The sequence below is a fragment of the Lipophrys pholis genome (genome assembly GCF_963383615.2).
Source record: "Lipophrys pholis genome assembly, chromosome: 20".
Classification (NCBI taxonomy): Eukaryota; Metazoa; Chordata; class Actinopteri; order Blenniiformes; family Blenniidae; genus Lipophrys; species Lipophrys pholis.
The window spans coordinates 5,249,259-5,268,047 of record NC_137648.1 but is presented as its reverse complement, the minus strand read 5'-3'; the positions used below and the strand labels follow the sequence as shown (position 1 = coordinate 5,268,047).

Here is an 18,789-nt window from a genome sequence, read left to right as displayed (position 1 = left end):
AGCTGCAGTGCAGTTCGGAGTCTCTTTTAAAAAGGCTCTTCTGGAAATCTTTTCCAAAAATCTAAGCTGCTCAGACCTGCTCGAACGTCTAAAGTAAGTGGTAGAAGTTAAATGGACTTTACTTATAGAGTGCAGTTTACTGCTCCAGCAGCTTCACACGGTCCCTTGCTCCCAGAAACACACATTCACACAACTGTTGGGTGCAACTTGGGAGTTCAGTGTTTTGCCCAAAGACAACAACCGCCAACCTTGTTGACATGCTCAGCGCATGCCTATATTTCTGTGTATGAATGTGTGGTTTTAAAATTGTAGAGGACAAAATAGTTGTGGGTGAGCGGATTATCCCTCAGTCAGAAGGTTATAGGTTCCCCAGATATCGAAGTGTCCTTGAGCAAGACACTGCTCCTAGTGGATGGACTTGAGCACCTTGCATGGCAGCTGCCTCTGTGAAAAGTCAGAAATGTGACTAACATTGTAAAGCACTTTGGAGGCCGTATAAGTTAACTACTTTTTTTTTTTTTTTTTTACATCATAGATATTAATATGAGCATTAATGCCAACATTTACCTGTTGTTCAGTTCAGAGTCCCAGTGTTACAACATGACCTTTACTTCCACTGATAAAGTCAAATCTCCAGTGGACTAATGAGCAATAACAATTCCAGTCATTTCGGGAGTGGAGTTAATGTTTTCTTTGTATTTTTACGCCGCACACGGTCCAGATTGAACCCTATTCAGGGCTGCTCTTGGTCGTCAGCAGGAAGATTGGAACCCCTTGATCCAAACAAAACTATAGTTTTCCTCTAGGTCAAACAAAGATGAAGCAATAAAGCACAGTGAAAGAGAAAGAAAACAACACAAGATATAATTCATTGGACATCAAAACCGTTCCCTGAAACGGTTCCCATTCCGGCTCTTGTGGGTACAGACCGTTATCTGGACCCACTGTGAGACCAATCACCCTTGTTCGGCTTATCGGTCAACCATTCAGACTTTTATCTTAAAAGAACTTAATAGAATCTGCCCCGAAAGAAGCCGACTTTTGTACAACTGCCAACTCGATTTCATTTGTGGACATTTGTTTATCAGTTTCAGACAAAACACGAGCACGTCACTTCGCCCTTGCAATGTGTCTTTCTCAGGAGCAAGGTCGTAAAATTCACTGATTATCTCATCCTCCAGCTGGAAGGGTTGTCCTAAAAATACTGCCAACACACAGCTGAAAGAACCGGGCTGACTCTCCTGGAGGTCTCTAATGAGAAAATAATCGGAGTCAGCCTACAAGTTATGTGTGGTTTGAACAGGATCTGCATTACATCTCACTAAGCCAAGGATGTTTTGTCAGAGTTTCTGGAAACTGACGATGACCTTAGAAGCGTTTATTACGGAAGAGAATTGACATTTTGGCCCACGCACGGTGTGCAAACACATTAGTGTGTGCTTAGGAACACATTACATACTCGTTCGGTATAAGGTAGAAATACACTGGGTGTCTATTATTCCTTCACACATCAAAAAAAATGGTTCCCTAAAGTACAGCTGCTCCATTTTAATGGCAGGACACTGAAAGGGCCTGTGGGCTTTTTAGACTAGCTTGTTATCGTTTTTCTTTAACCATTCTCTGACATCTATTCTTCCTCAAAAAATAAGCCCACAAAAAGCTGGTTCGCCTTGTTTTAGTCACTGTGTCACACAAATGCAGGTTGCAAGCATTTCCCTCTCTTCAAAGCTGCTTTTGTTAGAGATCAAGACAAGCATAGGTAAAGCCTGCATGTAACTCCTTCTGCAAAAGCTAAACCCCCACCAACACACGCTCACGTCCACATCGGACTCTAATGGAGAATTTGGCTCCAGGCCAAAGATGACTTGCTCTACGTGGAGCTGGTTTTACTTCATTGGGCCAATGCGAACACCTAATTCTCTTTGTTTCTGCCTTCTTCATGACAATGGGACACTCGGGGCCGTTTGCAGCAGAGGAACATTAGTAGTCAGCTGTAGTGGCGAAGCAGAAGGAATTGGGAGACACAGATGTTTTCGCAGGAAGAGCTTGGGAATGGGTATCTCATCCTCACATCCTTCTTTTCAAAGAGTACAAAAGAAAACACAAGTGATCCCTGAGACTCCACACACACAGACATGACGACAATGTTTATAACCGCCATGTTCTGCGGAGTCGTTCTCGTGCACAAGGACGCGCAGGTAAACCGACCAGGATTTATGACTTTATCTACGACCCCGCAGAGGTTGAATGCTCGTCCATGTAAATCACTCACAAGGCCTCGATGAATGACACCCGCCGATATTAAATTCAACATAAACGTCTGAAGTGAGGAGCAGAGGTGCTGGGGAGGCTAACGAGGGGCTTCCAGGAGCCTGCGCACGCTCCTCAGCGCTGGAGGTCATTTCCTTAACCTGCACCTCCTCCCTCTACATATACAGACAGATATTTATGGCCGGCAATATCCTAATAGGGCAGCACATGCTGGTGGATGCAGCCTAAAACCCACCTGGCATGTACGTTTCTTATTGCACACATGTTGATTAATTTCAAATATGGATCGGTTTCTCATTGTCAAAAACATCAAGCTTTGCATATGAATGTTTGGACCTTGTCGATTTGAGTTAGAGCCAGTTGAAGACTTATTATCATTAAATCACTGTCGCTGGGAACATATGAAGCTTATGCACACTGCAAAGTCAGCAACCGGCTCACAAACTGCAAGCAAATTTATGATGCTGATGCATAAATATATGCAAAGTACTCTTGGCCACTTACGAAGGGGATTTCATTCTAAACCCGAGAAACTCATGAAGAGGTGAGTCAAGGTCTTTGTTACAGTATCAACCATCACTAAGTCCCGACCTGTCATCATTATGGCCGTCCAGCGCTGGAATCAAAGAGAGGTGATAAATGGAAACAGCTCAGCCCTTCAGGCTCCATAAACAGGGGTTCAGTGCACACTAGCTGGAGCAGAACGAAGCCTCAGCACCTTCCGCACAGCTCGGGTGAACTGGGACTCGCTTTGCCAGAGCGGAGGGCGGAGCAGGTTGTGAGGACGGAGAAATGCAGAGAGGAAGAAAGTTCTACTCTTGTTTAGGAAAAAAAGTGTTGACCAGCTGGATATGATATCCCTTCTGAATATCTACAATCAGAATTTGATTGGAGTGAAACCAGAGCGGGGAAAGATTCCCAAGTTGGATGCTCTTTTCCAAGCATGCCTTATTTCCAGTAATCGACAATAAATCCTTATTTTTTTTTTTCAAAGTGGAGATTCAGAATAATATTTCACTAATTTTTAGAAGTGAATGCATTACAAATGTCATGAAGACAAACTAGAATATTCAAAGAATCTATATTGAACACCCATGTGTATAACGGCTGTAGGCCTGAATATAAGGACCATCAAGCCTGACTTATTTCAAAATGAGAGCCTCTTAACATATGTATGTCTCTTACCTCACTTCCTGTTGTTCTTTACAAAGAATAAAAATAAAAAGGTGCAGTTTTACACTAATATTTAATCCAATAAAACCATTCTAAAACAAAGCATCTAACTAGCACAGTATTTTATTCCCACTACACTTCCATTAACACTTAAATATTGCATTGTGAAAATCCTACAGAAGTCTGACATGAACTCAAATGTGCTACTTATCGTGAGATTATATGCACCATATGTGATCCTCGAGTTTATAGTGTGTGATCCTCGAGTTTATAGTGTGGTTCACTCTCGATGTGGGGGAGTTGGCAGCCCTACTTCACGTTAAAAATGCAGATATTTTATGTGTGTTTCATTCAGTAGAAATAATTCAGTAGAAGAGCGGATGGGTTTACCAGAGGGAGGAAAATCCCCTGATTCCTACACAGTGTATGATGGACACATAACACCATTAATAAGAGCCATAACACCTGAAAGGTGAATTCTATTTTTTCCTTCCAGTTCCTACAGCCAGATGGAAGCATTTGAGGAATCCTAGCTCGGGTGAAATAACTTTATTTCTGTCTGACTTTTGCAAAAATCCTGAAGAAATCATGTGTAAGCACCTTGCAATATTACGGCTTGTCAACTGGAGGAACTGAAACGTGTTGCAGAAGCTATCGAGTGTGAATCCTCGCGCCGAGGAGGAAGACAAAATACCATCACCTCACCGACAAATTCATTGTGTTGTGTGGATGTGGAGCACGGCGGTGGGATCCGTGTCTGCATGCAGAACGAGTTGGTGGCACACCATCTATCTTCTTGTTTTCCGAGCACATATTGAGGCGGGGGTGTCCTTTAGAGAACTATGAAGCATGATGAATGCACATTGTTGCTTGTAGTTTTTGTGTTTATTCATGCATTTGTGTGCCTTTTAATGAGTATCCCAGGAAAAACTGGGAGGATGTATCCACCCGCATATCAAAAGGTCATCCTACACTAGTCGTTATCAGATCAGCTAGGACCATTAATCAAAACAGTTTGACGCCGGGCACTTTTTTTTTATCCATTCACACACTAACTATGAGCTCACATTTGGACTGTCAGACAACAGAAATGAGGGATGGGGTAATGTAAGCTTGCTACAGAGTTGATTCTCTAGCCTGACATGAGCATCGAGTTTAATCAAAACAAACTAGACTGCAGCGGTGTGATTACCATTTCCCTATAGTCAGAGGACGACTGTAAGCTCGAATGACTTCCAAGCAGAGCTGTGCGGTGAAGACAAATGACTGTTAAACTAACAGAGTATGAAATTTAACAGTCCGTAATAATAATATAAACTAACCGTCGGACAGAGCTATACATCCAACTTTATTGCTTATATTAGAGCTACCCACACTGTCATTATACACCATTTTGGACTGAGCAGAATTTAAATTTCCACATGAATCAAGTATTTTTGCAAATATGTTCGAAAAAGTGGAGATTTCACCACTGCTATGTTAGACAGTGTCAAACATGTCAGGCAGCCTTTCCAATAAGGCAAAGATATTGATTTAAACAGGTCTGCGTACAGGTTACTGCTACACTTGTCAGAGAAATACCACATGAGAGACATTTCATTAGCGCTCAACACGTAGAGCATGTCGGACTTTCTGCTCTATCCTTTCACATTAACAATCTAGAGAGGAAAACTCAATTCCCTCCTGAAATTCCCCGTCAATAAGAGTGAGATGAGATGAAATCACAAGCCTCTAATAATCTCTCCCTCTGAATAATACATTTGCTCACTCTGTTGAGGTTCCCGCCTCTCTTCTATGCCCTCTTCCACTGACTCTCTCTTACATACACTCTCATCAAGCCTTCGTGCTTCTTCTGACGTCCCCATCATAGCTTCATTTTTCGGTCCTATTTCTTATACTATCCTAAAGGACTTAAAGGGTAATGCTGTTAGTGAGATCCCAATCCCTGGACTCCTGCCGGGCAAGATTCTTTACCACTACATAACTCAGAGGTCTTCAATCAGGAAACATACAGTACACCAAGAGTCAGTTTAAAGCACCTCAGGGTTCTTGAACCCTTCAACATAAATGCACGGAATGCACTTTATGAAAGCCTAGGAGCGTGGGTGCAGGTTCTGACTCTATACTTCTGACAGACTGATTTAGCCCATAAGTTTATGTAGTTAGAAATTAAGTGATGTAATCTTGCACCATAGAGTTTCCACTGATCACACTGGATGGTGATTTAAGGCGAGAAAAAGCCAGAGGCAGAGAGGCATGTGGGAAATCTTACAGTAACACGGACGGTGTCATCATTCATGCTCTGATATTGAATGCAGGGTGGCACAGGCATCAGTAGAGAAGCAAGAACCATCCATCTTCTATCTCTTCAGCTGACTATGCGTGAAGGCAGGGTACACACTGGACAGGTCGCCAGTCTTAACACAAAGTCCCATTTACACCAACAAGACATTTAGCATCACCGATAAACTTCCATACAAAGGGAGAACATGCAAACTGCACAGAAACGACCACAAGGGACTCGAACCAGAGATCCTCTCACTGTGAGGTGAGAAAGCAAAACATTACCGGGGAGCAATAAGTCCATTTTGATTTACATGTTAAGACACACTGCATATACAAACACATGCAAATATCCCAAACAATTCGGCATAGGGAAAAACATATTTCCCCTTGGCTCCTGCATACAAATGAGCCTGATCCTTTCACTTTAATTTACATTTATTAGAAACTATACCAATGCTAGTATTTCTATCAAAAAAATGTGAATTAGGTATGTCTTCACCCGACCAGGTCTATATGTGTAAGAGAGTCTGAACCAGGTGCATCAAGGACTGTGCCCTGTCCTCAGCCCTCGGCCCTGCAGTTCATTCAGTTCAGTGTTACCAGTGCGTTCCGACTGCCTGTCACTCAGCCGCTGGCTCCGGCCCACACTGTGGGTTTAACCCAACACTGCCGTGGCCCGGCTCCAAGGATAACGAGGTGCCTGAGGTTTCAGAGAGCGGAGTGACATCATGGCCCGGCCTGTGGTCAGCCGAAAGACACATGGCAGCCGGCGAAAGTAAGCTATGGTAATATTACATTGCGTGCTGAGAACAAGGTGGGAATATTTACTTTACTGCAACAGATGCAAGGAAATTATCGAGATGGGAGCAAGGCTCGTCACTGCTTAAAGGTCATTTCACCAAGTGGATGCAGCAGCAATGTTAAGACTAAAGAACTTGGAAAGTGAGGAACATTTCCCCTTATATCTGGCAAAATAATAATACAAAAAAAAAAAGAAAAAGCTCAGTGTTCTACAGAAAGAAAGTAAAAATGTGTAATATAGAAATAGCAATAGAAAGTAATTATAGAGCACGGAAAAAAGGAGACAGATAATTAAAATGTGTTGTTTGTTGAAATTTTCCACCGCTGTCAAACTCTATGGAATATGTATTTGGCTTATATAAGGTTTTCTGGAAAAGGCACAAACTCTTGCACAAAAACTTTTTCATGCATCTAAAATAATTTCTAAGGCAAAAAAGAAATCAGAATATTCCTATTCAGCTTTCTTTACTGTAGTCTAAGAGATGTAAACTGTCTCTGAGCACTTATCCAGTTGGGATAATCAGCCTTTTTAGAGTTGCTACAGATTTCATTTTTAAGAGGTTTGTTATTTTGCCATCGCATATCTGAAATCTGTCCACACATGTTCCCCTCACCCCTAATGTTCCCCAAATCACCAGCCGAACTTACATGCCTGTCAGATGCATCTGGTCCGTGTTACAGTTGAATCCCTCACTGTCAATTCAATTAGCTTCTTTCTATACAAGTCATACAGCGGAGAAAATGATAGTACACGTGCATGGACTTAAAAAAAAAAAAAAAAAAAAGGGGGAAAATGATGACATCCTTGGGCAGTGTTCACTGTTCAGACCAAAGAGAAAAGTCTACTCTCTCAGGTTGTGTTTACTTTGGACCAACAAGGTTTATTCTGCAACGTAGCTTCTGCAGCAATCCTGCACCAAGTTGAATGCAACTGCATGCATGTAGAAATGTTACGGTAGGATTTTTAGAACTTACCATCAATCTATAAAAATTTGTGAAAGCTTTTAAAACATTGGCGGAAATGTCTCTGCCAAGCTCATCATGATAAACTGTAAGGATAAAGTGCGGCAAGTGCTGTGTTTGGTCAATTTACAGGTTGGTGCTGCATTCACACTAGTGTCACAGCTGAACAGGACTGAACCGGAGTATGTTTGAAAGCGTACTGAAACTAGTCTGACTTACACGAATGGACTGCATGGGAATAACATAAAATTTCTGTAATTCCAGTGTGTGATCACAATATGTTATGTATATTTAAGGTCGATCTCACAATGAAAGATTAGACTAAGAAAAATATGTAAAAAAATTTAAGTCCAATATTCTACATGCAGATCAGTAGTTCCCACACTGTAATTAAAAAAACGTGTACTTAAATAAATGTTAATATCAACCTATTTTTGCTGTTGTTCATGGACTTTGCTTGCTCAGTGCAACTTACAGTCCTTGGCAAAGCATATTATGCCAAAAAGTCTGCAATGACTAATTCAATGAAATATTAAAGCACTTAGCACATTTTTCAGTCCATAACTTGTTTGTCATACACATAATCCTGGAAATTAGTTTCACTCGTCAAACTAAACACTGCAAACAAATTAGAAGCTCTCTGCAGAAAAGCAATCCCAGCAAATTAATGTTTTGTTGTGGCGGGTCGATGTGGCCCATGACTGCCCAAACCATAAATCATTCAAACCCCCACAGCAGAATGTCCCTTAACAACAGGACAAAGTTTTGCTACGAATGCTACTGTGCATTTAATTATCTGCACAATCTGCAGCAGATGTTTTTGTGGAAGTCGACGTGACAAACCCGCCGGCCCCCTCAGGTTTCCATCGAGTGAAACACAATCTGACTGAGCTTCAAACAGCTTTCCAAGAGTGTGACCGATTCTTTCTATTAGCCAGGATGGTTTCCGTTTACATCATTTAATGTTGTTATTCACTGGCAACTGGCCTGGCAATAAAGTCATATACAAAGCTTTGATCTGTGACAACAGTCTAATAAAATAAATATGCCTAATCTTCTATTTAGCTTTCAGCTTGCAGACCAGATAAACATATAAAAACCATTTGGTGAAAGCTTTATATAATATTTAGGGTAAATAGGTTTTTGAAGAAGGGATTTGCTGTTTTAAAGGGGCACTGCGTGCAATTTAAGTAATGCCACACTTGTACATTGAGTGGCAGTGTTGAGCCACTTTAGCACAAGTCTGTAGTTTGCTGAAGAGCAGGAATGTCAAACACAATTTAGTTTAAGGGCCACATGTGCCATAATAATCTTTAAATTTAAACACAGTATACGTGACAAAAATATTTATTGTTTTGCAAAAACAAAAAACCTACTGAAAATGACTACAATTTCAACATAAAGCCAATTTTTATGCAAAATACGGTGAACTGTCCCAAAATCTTCTCCTATAGCTGTTGCCTTATGAATGTTTTTACAAACTCACCCTGACAGCACGTCTTTGAAAATTTGTCACACACAAAAAAAAGTTTTCTTTAAAACTTTGACCATTTGCTTGGTGATATGGCAGACCAGATTGAACCATCTTGAGGCCCTGTTTTGACCCATGGGCCTTATGTTTGACACCCCTGCCTTAAGAATTTGGGATATTCTTTATAGAAGGTAGTTGCAGTGATCCAGGTGAAGACATTGGGGCTCAAACCTGTGTCAACTGACCAAAGCTTTGAAATTGGTTTTGGTCATCTGAAAACAAGCCTTTTGTTCCAGATATGATTTAATTTGCAATCCATTCAGTGTGCATGTCTTTTGAGGTTAAATCACAATCTTGTACAATTGTTGATGGTTAAATGGTGTGTCTGTTTATCACGTAGATGAAGCCAGAAGCTTGAACGATTGTTGCGTTACCTGTTGACTGACTGAATACACCACCTTGTGGTGCAAACTTGTACTGCGAGACTAAACAAAATAAAATACGGGGGAAATACTGACTTTAGTATAAGGGCACATCTGAAGGAAAGAATGATTCTTGATTGATTGTAATCTGTGACATTATGTGTGTATTTATGCAGTAGCTATCACTAACTCCACACACTTGGAGTGATGGGCTGCTGCAATATGGTGTTGACATCATGACAGTTTTGTGTCATTTGACTGGATTATGATTTGGCATCAATTCAAAACAGTCCGTACTGCACCTTTAACTGTGATCTCCACATTCTGAAAACATAAGCTACAGCCGAATATAAAACCACACTGATATCCAGATCATAAAGTACACATGCCTGACATTAACTCATATATTCAGGAAATTAAATCAAGTCGACTACTTTTAACTTTCATATGTAATTTTTTTCACATGTCGTTCCACCTCATTAAATTACCCTCGCCTGGCCAATCGCAGAGGGTCTCGAGTGTGCAGCAAACCAATGGGGCATGAGGTAAGTGAGTGCAGCAGCTGTGCAGAGGCACTACATCAGCGCTGGTGACACGCTGGGCACTCTCATCCAATCACTGCTGCCCCTGCTGTGTGTGTTCGCAGCCAATCATAAAACATTCCTGCTGCGTTTCTCTCAGCCAATCACCTTGAGGCCCCGCTGGGCGCCGAGAGCCAAAACTGACAGAATCAGACAGAATATGCAATCTCGCAGTAATGTCTGTGTGCTTCTGCATGTCAGTCGTAACTCACCTCAATCTCTTGTAGTACTGTTTGACCTTCTCCAATGAGCTGGCGTTGATCTGGGCCTGGTATTCCTCCACTGACACGTTGTCTCTGTAATAGTATCCCTCCATACTCTCCAGTGCTAGAAAAGGGGATAGAAAGAATCATAAAAGCACACTCAGCCTCTGCATCTATCTTTCAAGATTCACAATAATTCATGGAGCAGTTTTCATCTGCACACTACACCGACTCGGCGCTCCAGGCTCGGCGTACCTTGTGTAAAGAGAACGGGGTAGAGTTTGATGCTGCCTCCGTTTCTCAGCCTGTACGGCAGCTGAGAGAAGTAGAAACTCTCCAGGTAGAAGTAAACCTTCAGGGCTTGGCGGGTTCCCTCCACCTGGTATGAGATGGGCATGTCTGCCAGAGGAGAGGCACAAAAGTCAGGCACGGCAAAGTTTAAAGCTTCACTCAAATGCCACGGAATTACAATTGGCAACGACCAGCCTGCACTAATGAATCTCGAACGAAGCTGCTCTGAAGCCGAAAAGGCTCCAAGTACATACTGGCAACCAGCGGCTCCCCTTCAAACTGCTGGAAGTAGAAGGTGACCTTCTCCAGATCAATTAGGGCCACTTGAGTGTCCTCCAACATGGCCTGCTCATCCGTCTGAGGAGAGAAAAGAGAGAATGCCGGTGTGATGGAAATATTTGAATCGTTTTCTAAGTAAAAGCCCCTATGTATTGATCCCAAGCCTGAAGATGCACTACCTCTTGAGACCACTTTCACATATACTATTGCAATAAAAGGGTCATGAAGCAGTTTTCAAATTATCTCTTGTAATTTCTCAAAACATATTCTTCTATATTGCATCCATCTACTCCACAACAGCTGACTATGATCTCCAAGTTAAACATTAATCCATCTATACTATTTTATTCAACTCTGCGGTGCTGGAGCTGATCTCAGCTAACAATGAGTGAAGGCAGTTTACAGGAAAACCCAGGGAGAACGTTCAACTTCCACACTGAAAGACCCCCAAACCTAACGGGGGACATACGTCCAGAGAGGCATGAGTGCAAACCACTAGACCACCGTGTTTACATGTTTACCCGTGTTAATTCCCACTTCTTTGTCTGTGTTATTGTACACAATGCATTCATCTGAATGCATGTGATTTCTTTTACTCAGCGTCCACAAACATCTGCCAGGAGACTTTGGATTCTGACGTTCTGCGCTATTCTGTCACCCCACCGTCGCCCTCTCATTCTCTTCTCTCCCGTCTCCTCCTCCTCTCCATCCACAGAGGCATAAACGCAGCCGTGGCGGAGGAGGATTACAGCCTTTCTTTTTCTCCCAAAACACATTTGCAACGGCGTGACATGTGACAGAGGGGACCCCACCGTCCTGCCAAGTGACTCCTGCTGTGAGCGGGCGAGTTTACCTCAAAGGGTGTCACATGAGCATATTCACTGCAACACTCGTGAGTACACAAACACACACACACACACACACACACACACACACACACACACACACACACACACACACACACACACACACACACACACACACACACACACACACACCAGCAGTGTCCCCGTCTCGTCTCACGCTGCCTTTCATGTGGTGCCCAAAAGAGGGAGCGTGCTGGGATTTCATTGGAATCACCTGCAGGTACAGAGACCCCGTTTTGTTCCACAGGGAAATGTCTTGAGACATCTGACTTCAGACTCCTCTAACCGGAGGAAAAAAAAAAAGGTCACCCAAACACTGTGAAAGCACTTTCTCTGCCTCTAATTCCCCCTGAAAGGAGGCTGAATTAAATAACTAAATACCTCATTCCAGGAAAGTGTGTTTTTCACTGCGGGTGATGACACAAAGTGCACAAATAACTGCATTTAAAGAGCACATTAACAGTTTTTCAGCTTGAATTTAAACCTCGGGTTTTCTAACTTGGGTGGAGACATGTATGGTTTTGTACAAGAAAAGAAAAAAAAAAAATCTTGCAGAGAAATGCTAATATGGATCCCAGTGAGGTCAGTGTGTGTGTGTTTTGCTCAGTTTTTAGCTGCTCACAGAAGTTATTTATAATGAGCTCTCACCTACTTGGTGTTTCCACTGGATTTACAGCCTGAGTCAAACTGAAAGAGATTCATTAGCTGATCTATTCTCAAAGTCTAAAAATGTCAGATTTTAAAAGTTGAAATGTGTGTTTTAGTTTTGTTTGGACTATTTCTAGCAGCCCCAACTTTGACAACAAGTATGCAGACGATGAGGAAGCTGTCTGTCGGTTGAGTAAAAACAGGGAGGTCAGCTTTGGGATCTGGCTCTGCAAATCGGCGGTGCGCCTCAATGACTCAAACCTCGTCCACACAGTCACTGTGGGAAGACTGTGGATTGAACTCAGCACATTGCAGTGTCTTATTTGGGTGGCCGTTGTGCAGCCGGCTTGATTGGTGACCTAAACTATTTAAAATCCAAACAGTGGAACTTTAGTCCGCTGGAATCACATAATGTTGGCTTTAGCTCCATGGATGGATTGATAGAATATGAATTTTAGCTTAGTTTGAATGGGACCAGCGTATTCTGTAACAACAGTCTCTTTTACTGTCGTTTTACGTCGGCAGTTTCTGTGGATTTTGTTCACACTTGAACTCTTAAGAGTCGTGGATTGCACAAAGACACTTGTGTTCCTGAGCCATTTGCTTTAGATTGTAGTTTATAAAAATGTACATTCTTATCGAAGATTAACAGCAACAAATAAGACGTGTCTCAGGAGCCTTTGTTGGGAGCCTTAATATCGTAAAATTCACATTTAGATGAAACTTTTCCATAATATTTTGATGTAGCTTTTTTCTGATTGGTTATGCTTAATCCATCTTTAATTCAGGCTTTCTGAAGGCTCCTTTTATACTCAGTCATCTTATTGACTTGATGCAAATTAACTATCCTGGTTGCAGAATGCTTTCAAACTAGCTTTACTTGTCTGTTCCACTAACTTTGTTGCCCAATCCAACTTTTTCAAGATGTGTTGCGACCATCAAATTCAAGAGTCCTGATATGCTACGATGTCTTAATTTCACATCTGATCTTTTTTGTGGTTGTATGAATGATGACGTACTTTTTGACGCACTCGGAGATGTTTGACCATTTTACAACAAACTTGTTTTTCATAGCTCCAGACTGTGGAGCGTTTCTGTTGACAGCCGGTTGGATTCTCACCAGGTTGGGGGAGAGAAGGGACTGGAAATGGAAGAGCAACCCTGCGCTGGCGATCTGCTCCAGCCAGCGCCGGCTGGCTTCCTGGGCCTCCTGGAGGTCCTGGGCGTCTGGGATGTCAGTGTCCAGGTCTCTGCCTGCACTGCAGAACTGAAACTGACACAGAAAAGACAAATCAAACAATAATTCCTCATTTCTACCAAATAACAAGACATATCTGCATGATTTTGTCTCTTGCGCAACAGGATTTAGAACAGGGGTCTGAAACCTTCATAAGGTAAAGAATTTTTTAGATTTTAGACCATTTCAACAGTTTTTCCATTTCAGCATTTTTTTTTTATTTTCCTGTGGTTTTCAGTTATTTTGAAAGCCATTTTTCTGTATTAGTTGATGTTTTCTCTTTTTAAGCGCTGTATCAGCGTGTCCCCTGTTTCCATTGAGACAGAGGGAGAGAGATTGCGAACATTTCCACCTTAGCAGTCATTTGAAGTATAATTTTATTGACAGAGGAAAAAACATTTCCCCAAAATAACATCGTACTTTAAGTAAGTTTACCTTTAAATGCTTGAGGATAAACTGTGTTTTCATGCTCTCCACTGGGCAGAGCACCAAGAGGATTTAATTGTTTTGCTAATGATAGAAGATAAAAAGTAAACAAGTGTTATACTATACTAATTTTTTTTTTTTTTACTTTTACTCTTTACTATTACTAACCAACTGAGTTAAAAGGCGTACAGGTTGTGTTGAATCCTTCACTTTAACCAGTGATTCTTTCCAACTGTAGAAATACTAAAGTACACAATATGAGCAAAACACATCAATTCATTAGGAATATGTTGGAGGAGAATAGTTTTTTCAGTCTGATGAGATAGATTGATAATGATTATCATTATGCACAACAGTGTGTTACTTGTCTGCATGTGTTCTACGTTTAAATTTTTTTTGTGACCGTACAGATCACTGCCTCGGCCTCCTGTGCAAAACAGATCCCGATGTCAATCGCACTGCCTAGTGAAACCAAGGTGAAAAATAAATGGAAGTGAATAATTTACCTGGTTGAGGACGGCCAGCAAGTGCTCAGAGAAAGCACAAACCGCCGCGACCAGAGACTGACAGAACACCATATCTCTGCGTAACTGGATCTCCGAGTCTGGACGGACAACACAAAATACAGAAGATGAGAGAAAACCACAATAAAAAAGTAATTGAGCCCAAACACAGAAGAAGAGAGCTGGTGAGAACTGCAACGTAGAGTGCAACAAAGTTAGTTATAAAGCTAGAAGGTAAGAGGTTAAATGAATGGGGAGTAACAGAAAGAAGTGCTAGAAGTTCGCCATAGTAATTATACAGACTTTCAGCAAGGTGATTTTTTTTTTTCTTTAACATAATGGGTGTTAAATATTGTATCAGAAAAGAATGAACCCAAATGACAGGTGTGCCCAAGTGGAAAATAATTGGTTGCTATAATTTGCAGAGAAAGAGAGCCATTATAAGAGTTCAGCCATCCACTGCGTTACAAAATGAGACCGTGTACAGTCAAAAATGAATAATTTACCATCAGCTCGGAAAGTTTCTCACATTATTAACCCGGGTTAACTTGTCTGTGCTTCCTGGGGTCCGTAAAGGATCAACACCTCAGAGCTGCAGCAGTGCGGGTATTCATTAGATTTAATTGTGTAATTAGCATTTTATAGTTTCAACCAGAGGTGGAAAGAGTAATGCACATTTGCACACAAGTTATGGTCATTAAATAACTGAAAATAAACAGATAAAAAGAAGCAGTTTGTTGTATGTATGATTTTGTTGACACATTGCAAAACTGTATATCAAAAACTTCCGTACAAAGTTATATATATATATATATATATATATATATATATATACACACATGTATTTTATTACAGAAAATAAATAGGATTTTTGTTGGAAATGGCAATATGGGAGATGATCTGTCACAAAGAGGGAGAAATAACAGAATAACAGCAACACGAGATTCAGAAAGGATTGCAAGATATGAGAAGGGGTTCAGCAGAAAAATATCCTATAATAAATTCTTCGGATAGATCCGTGAGGATCCAGATAAGGAATGCCAATTTCCTCATCTGTATTACTTTATTTACTCCTCAGTAATATGCATATGGATGATAATCCATAATAATGAAGGCAGTTGTGCTTATTCTATAGTGTTGTATTGCCTGCGTTCTGTCAGCTTCCATATGGGGGTGACTGCAATGTGTTTTTGCACTGGCTATTGCGTAAACATTTTGGAATTTTATGTCTATTACAATCTGTGTTTGATTGTTGCATTGATCATTTTGCACTGCATTTCAATCGGTTGGCGAGGATTCTGACACTGCAGCTGTGTGGTGTGTTACTGCAGGCTGCTTGTAGTCACATGACCATATCGTCAGCATCCATGAACGATGCTCACTCTACTAAACAGAGCCACGGATTTGAACCCATGACGACAGATGTCATCGCGATTGCTCATCTTCCATCTTAGTGTGTGGCCTCCATAGGACACTTTTGAAACTTTCAGGTGGTCCACCATGGTTTGGCTTCACTATAATGTTTCAGCACATTCGTAAAGGCAATCCGACTTATTGGATTGTTTAAAAGTACCGGATGCTGTCTGCGGGGAGCTCGGTCTTATCAGTTTTATACATTTTGGTGCCAAAAAGCTGAAAAAACACTTTTAATTTCAATCGAGAAAATGAGAGAATAGCTGAACAAACCTGTATACTGTAGTAGGACCAGGAGCAGTCGTGTCTTCACCTCTGGAAAAAAGAGCACAAGCACTCCAATGAACAACCCTCCATCAAATCCCAACCAGTCTTTCTCTGTATGACCTTTACTATAAACTCAACTCCTTCAAGTCATAAATAGTACAATGCTGTATAACATGCCTGCTTCGTCCAGGCGCCACCGCCATTAATCTTAACATATAAAAAAAACACACATACAGCAACGTAAAAACCAACCACAGGCAAAGATAAAACCCATAAATCCACATTTGTTTATAGTCATATCAGGAGTGTGAGTAACTCAGCAGTAGGCTGAAAGAAAAAGGCTGCACATGAGGCAATCGATAATAACTCTGCTTATTTGGACTTTCTTCGTCGTGACCACCAGCTCACCTTTCCCAGGAGCCTTGTGCATCTCTCCTTTGTGTCTAAGCGTACATGCTGCATATATCTCAATGTCTATGTAATCAGTCTGTGCGCCAACAAATACAAAACAACCCGTGAGGAATAAAAAGTTAAAGGAATCTTACAGAGCGCTTCGATTCTCTGCTTGTTTTCAGCTCCAACTCAGCAATTTATGAATCCCAAGATGGTCCGAGGTGTAAACTTTAAAGAGCGTAGTGCAGTTAGTGGGACTGCCTGCACCTACACGGCTCCACCAGAGGTTATTAGGGAGTCTAATAAATATCATGAGGTGCAGCCGGCCAATTTATAGTGTGTTTTTTCCCAAGGCAGCCATGTTTTTGTACATGATAAATACGGTATGTGACTGAGAAACACGTGTGTGTGTGTGTGTGTGTGTGTGTGTGTGTGTGTGTGTGTGTGTGTGTGTGTAGGAGCTCAGACACACGCTGACCTTCAACATATTTAGCGATGGTTTGTGTGAGAGCCTGGACGCTGCTGGGGAGGTTCCAGGGGTCCTGCTTGACATGGAGGCGCAGCTTTTTGGTGCAGTTCACCCTGGGCTCCATCTCCTGCTGAAACTCTGATAGAGAAAAACACACACACACACACACACACACACACACACACACACACACACACACACACACACACACACACACACACACACACACACACACACACACACACACACACACACACACACACACACACACACACACACACACACACACACACACACACACACACACACACACACACACACACACACAATAAGAAGAGACCTGGAAAACATCTCTGCAGTTATTTATATCACGTCTGCACTCTCTGCCCCAAAGAGCCAATGATAATGGAATTAAAATTAGGGCTGCGTGTTATTAGTTAAACATGTGATAATGTTGTTAGAACTATATGAATATAAATACTTACTCAATATGCGTCTGACTTCTATCACGATATGTATATTTGTGCATGCTGATATCATAAAAACCACAATGATTTGTTGTGCAGCCCCAGTATGAAATAATATGCATTTTACTGAAGAACAAAGCTTAATAACCTTATGATTGATGTAATAAATGTCATAGAGAAAAAAAATTAAATGGGCAGATGTTTGCCCAGGGCGTAAAAGAAGCCAGGCTCAGTTTTGTCGACTTCTCTTATGACGCAGCTAATTCTTTCTTTGCAATTTCTTTTTTTCCCCAATGTCTTTCTGGCCGGATTGAACCTTCTGTGAGCCAATTTTGACCCACTCGCTTTATGTTTGACCCCCGTTTGACCTACGAAGAGATACAGAGTTTATCCACCCTGCCCCCTGACTTTAGTCTTTTCCTTTACTTTCCTTCTCTTATTCTCAAGTCAACTCTGTTCAAAAGTGTTAACTGGCTTCATAAAAGTTTGCTAAGACGTTTGGGCATATCGAACTCTTCAAAGCTCGAGATTCTTGAATTATTGAGGAGTTTTATTTTACATCTGTCAGAATAATATTTCATTCTTTCTCATTTTCCACGTGCAGCCCCTTTTTACCCACCCTCACTATCTTATCCCTCCAGAAATACAAATCAAAAGTCGATCAGCTTCAGAAGTTACACGACCTTCTCTTCATTAACCAACATTAGACCACCCACAACCAAATAATCCAACCACCTTGTTGTTGTACGGCCGAAACATGAACAGAAAAGGCTGCCAATGTGCTGAAAACCCACTGAAAATTAAAACATACTGGCTTGTAATAAAGTTTACTTTGAAGATCTGCGATACTTGATTTTGTGTGTGTGTGTGTGTGTGTGTGTGTGTGTGTGTGTGTGTGTGTGTGTGTGTGTGTGTGTGTGTGTGTGTGTGTGTGTGTGTGTGTGTGTGTGTGTGTGTGTGTGTGTGTGTGTGTGTGTGTGTGTGTGTGTGTGTGTGTGCAGATGAGATGCAGGAACGCTCTACTTGTTAGATAATCCTATTTGTTCTGTTATCTGCCACATTACCACAGTAGAGATGGATCAAGGCTGATCAAGGCCTCCCGTCCCTCCAGAGGGCATTTATGCATACAAACATGCACGTGCACGCGGGGAAAAACACACAAACACAAGCGGACCTGTTTTCACATGGCGCGTCTCTGCACTCGCTCGGGGACGGCCCGAAACGAGAAGGAGCCAAACGGGTCGGGGTGTTTGGAAGATTTAACATGAGAGGAAAAATAACTTTGCTATGTTGCTGTTGGAGCTCATTATTAAATACACATTTAAGTACAAATAAGCTAAATTTATCATATGAGCACTT

The 18,789-nt window shown here is 41.5% G+C and overlaps 1 protein-coding gene across 1 annotated transcript in view; it reads right to left on the bottom strand.

Annotated features, from left to right (window-relative positions):
• prex2 (phosphatidylinositol-3,4,5-trisphosphate-dependent Rac exchange factor 2) overlaps positions 1-18,789 on the bottom strand; it is a 104,684-nt gene that overhangs the window by 16,180 nt on the left and 69,715 nt on the right. The window contains exons 30-36 of the mRNA XM_080490043.1: positions 16,973-17,101; positions 16,108-16,149; positions 14,425-14,522; positions 13,376-13,528; positions 10,717-10,819; positions 10,427-10,570; positions 10,181-10,295 (exon numbers count right to left, since the gene is read on the bottom strand). Coding sequence (XP_080346169.1) covers positions 10,181-10,295; positions 10,427-10,570; positions 10,717-10,819; positions 13,376-13,528; positions 14,425-14,522; positions 16,108-16,149; positions 16,973-17,101 — 784 coding nt within the window. The remainder of the gene's footprint in view (positions 1-10,180; positions 10,296-10,426; positions 10,571-10,716; positions 10,820-13,375; positions 13,529-14,424; positions 14,523-16,107; positions 16,150-16,972; positions 17,102-18,789) is intronic.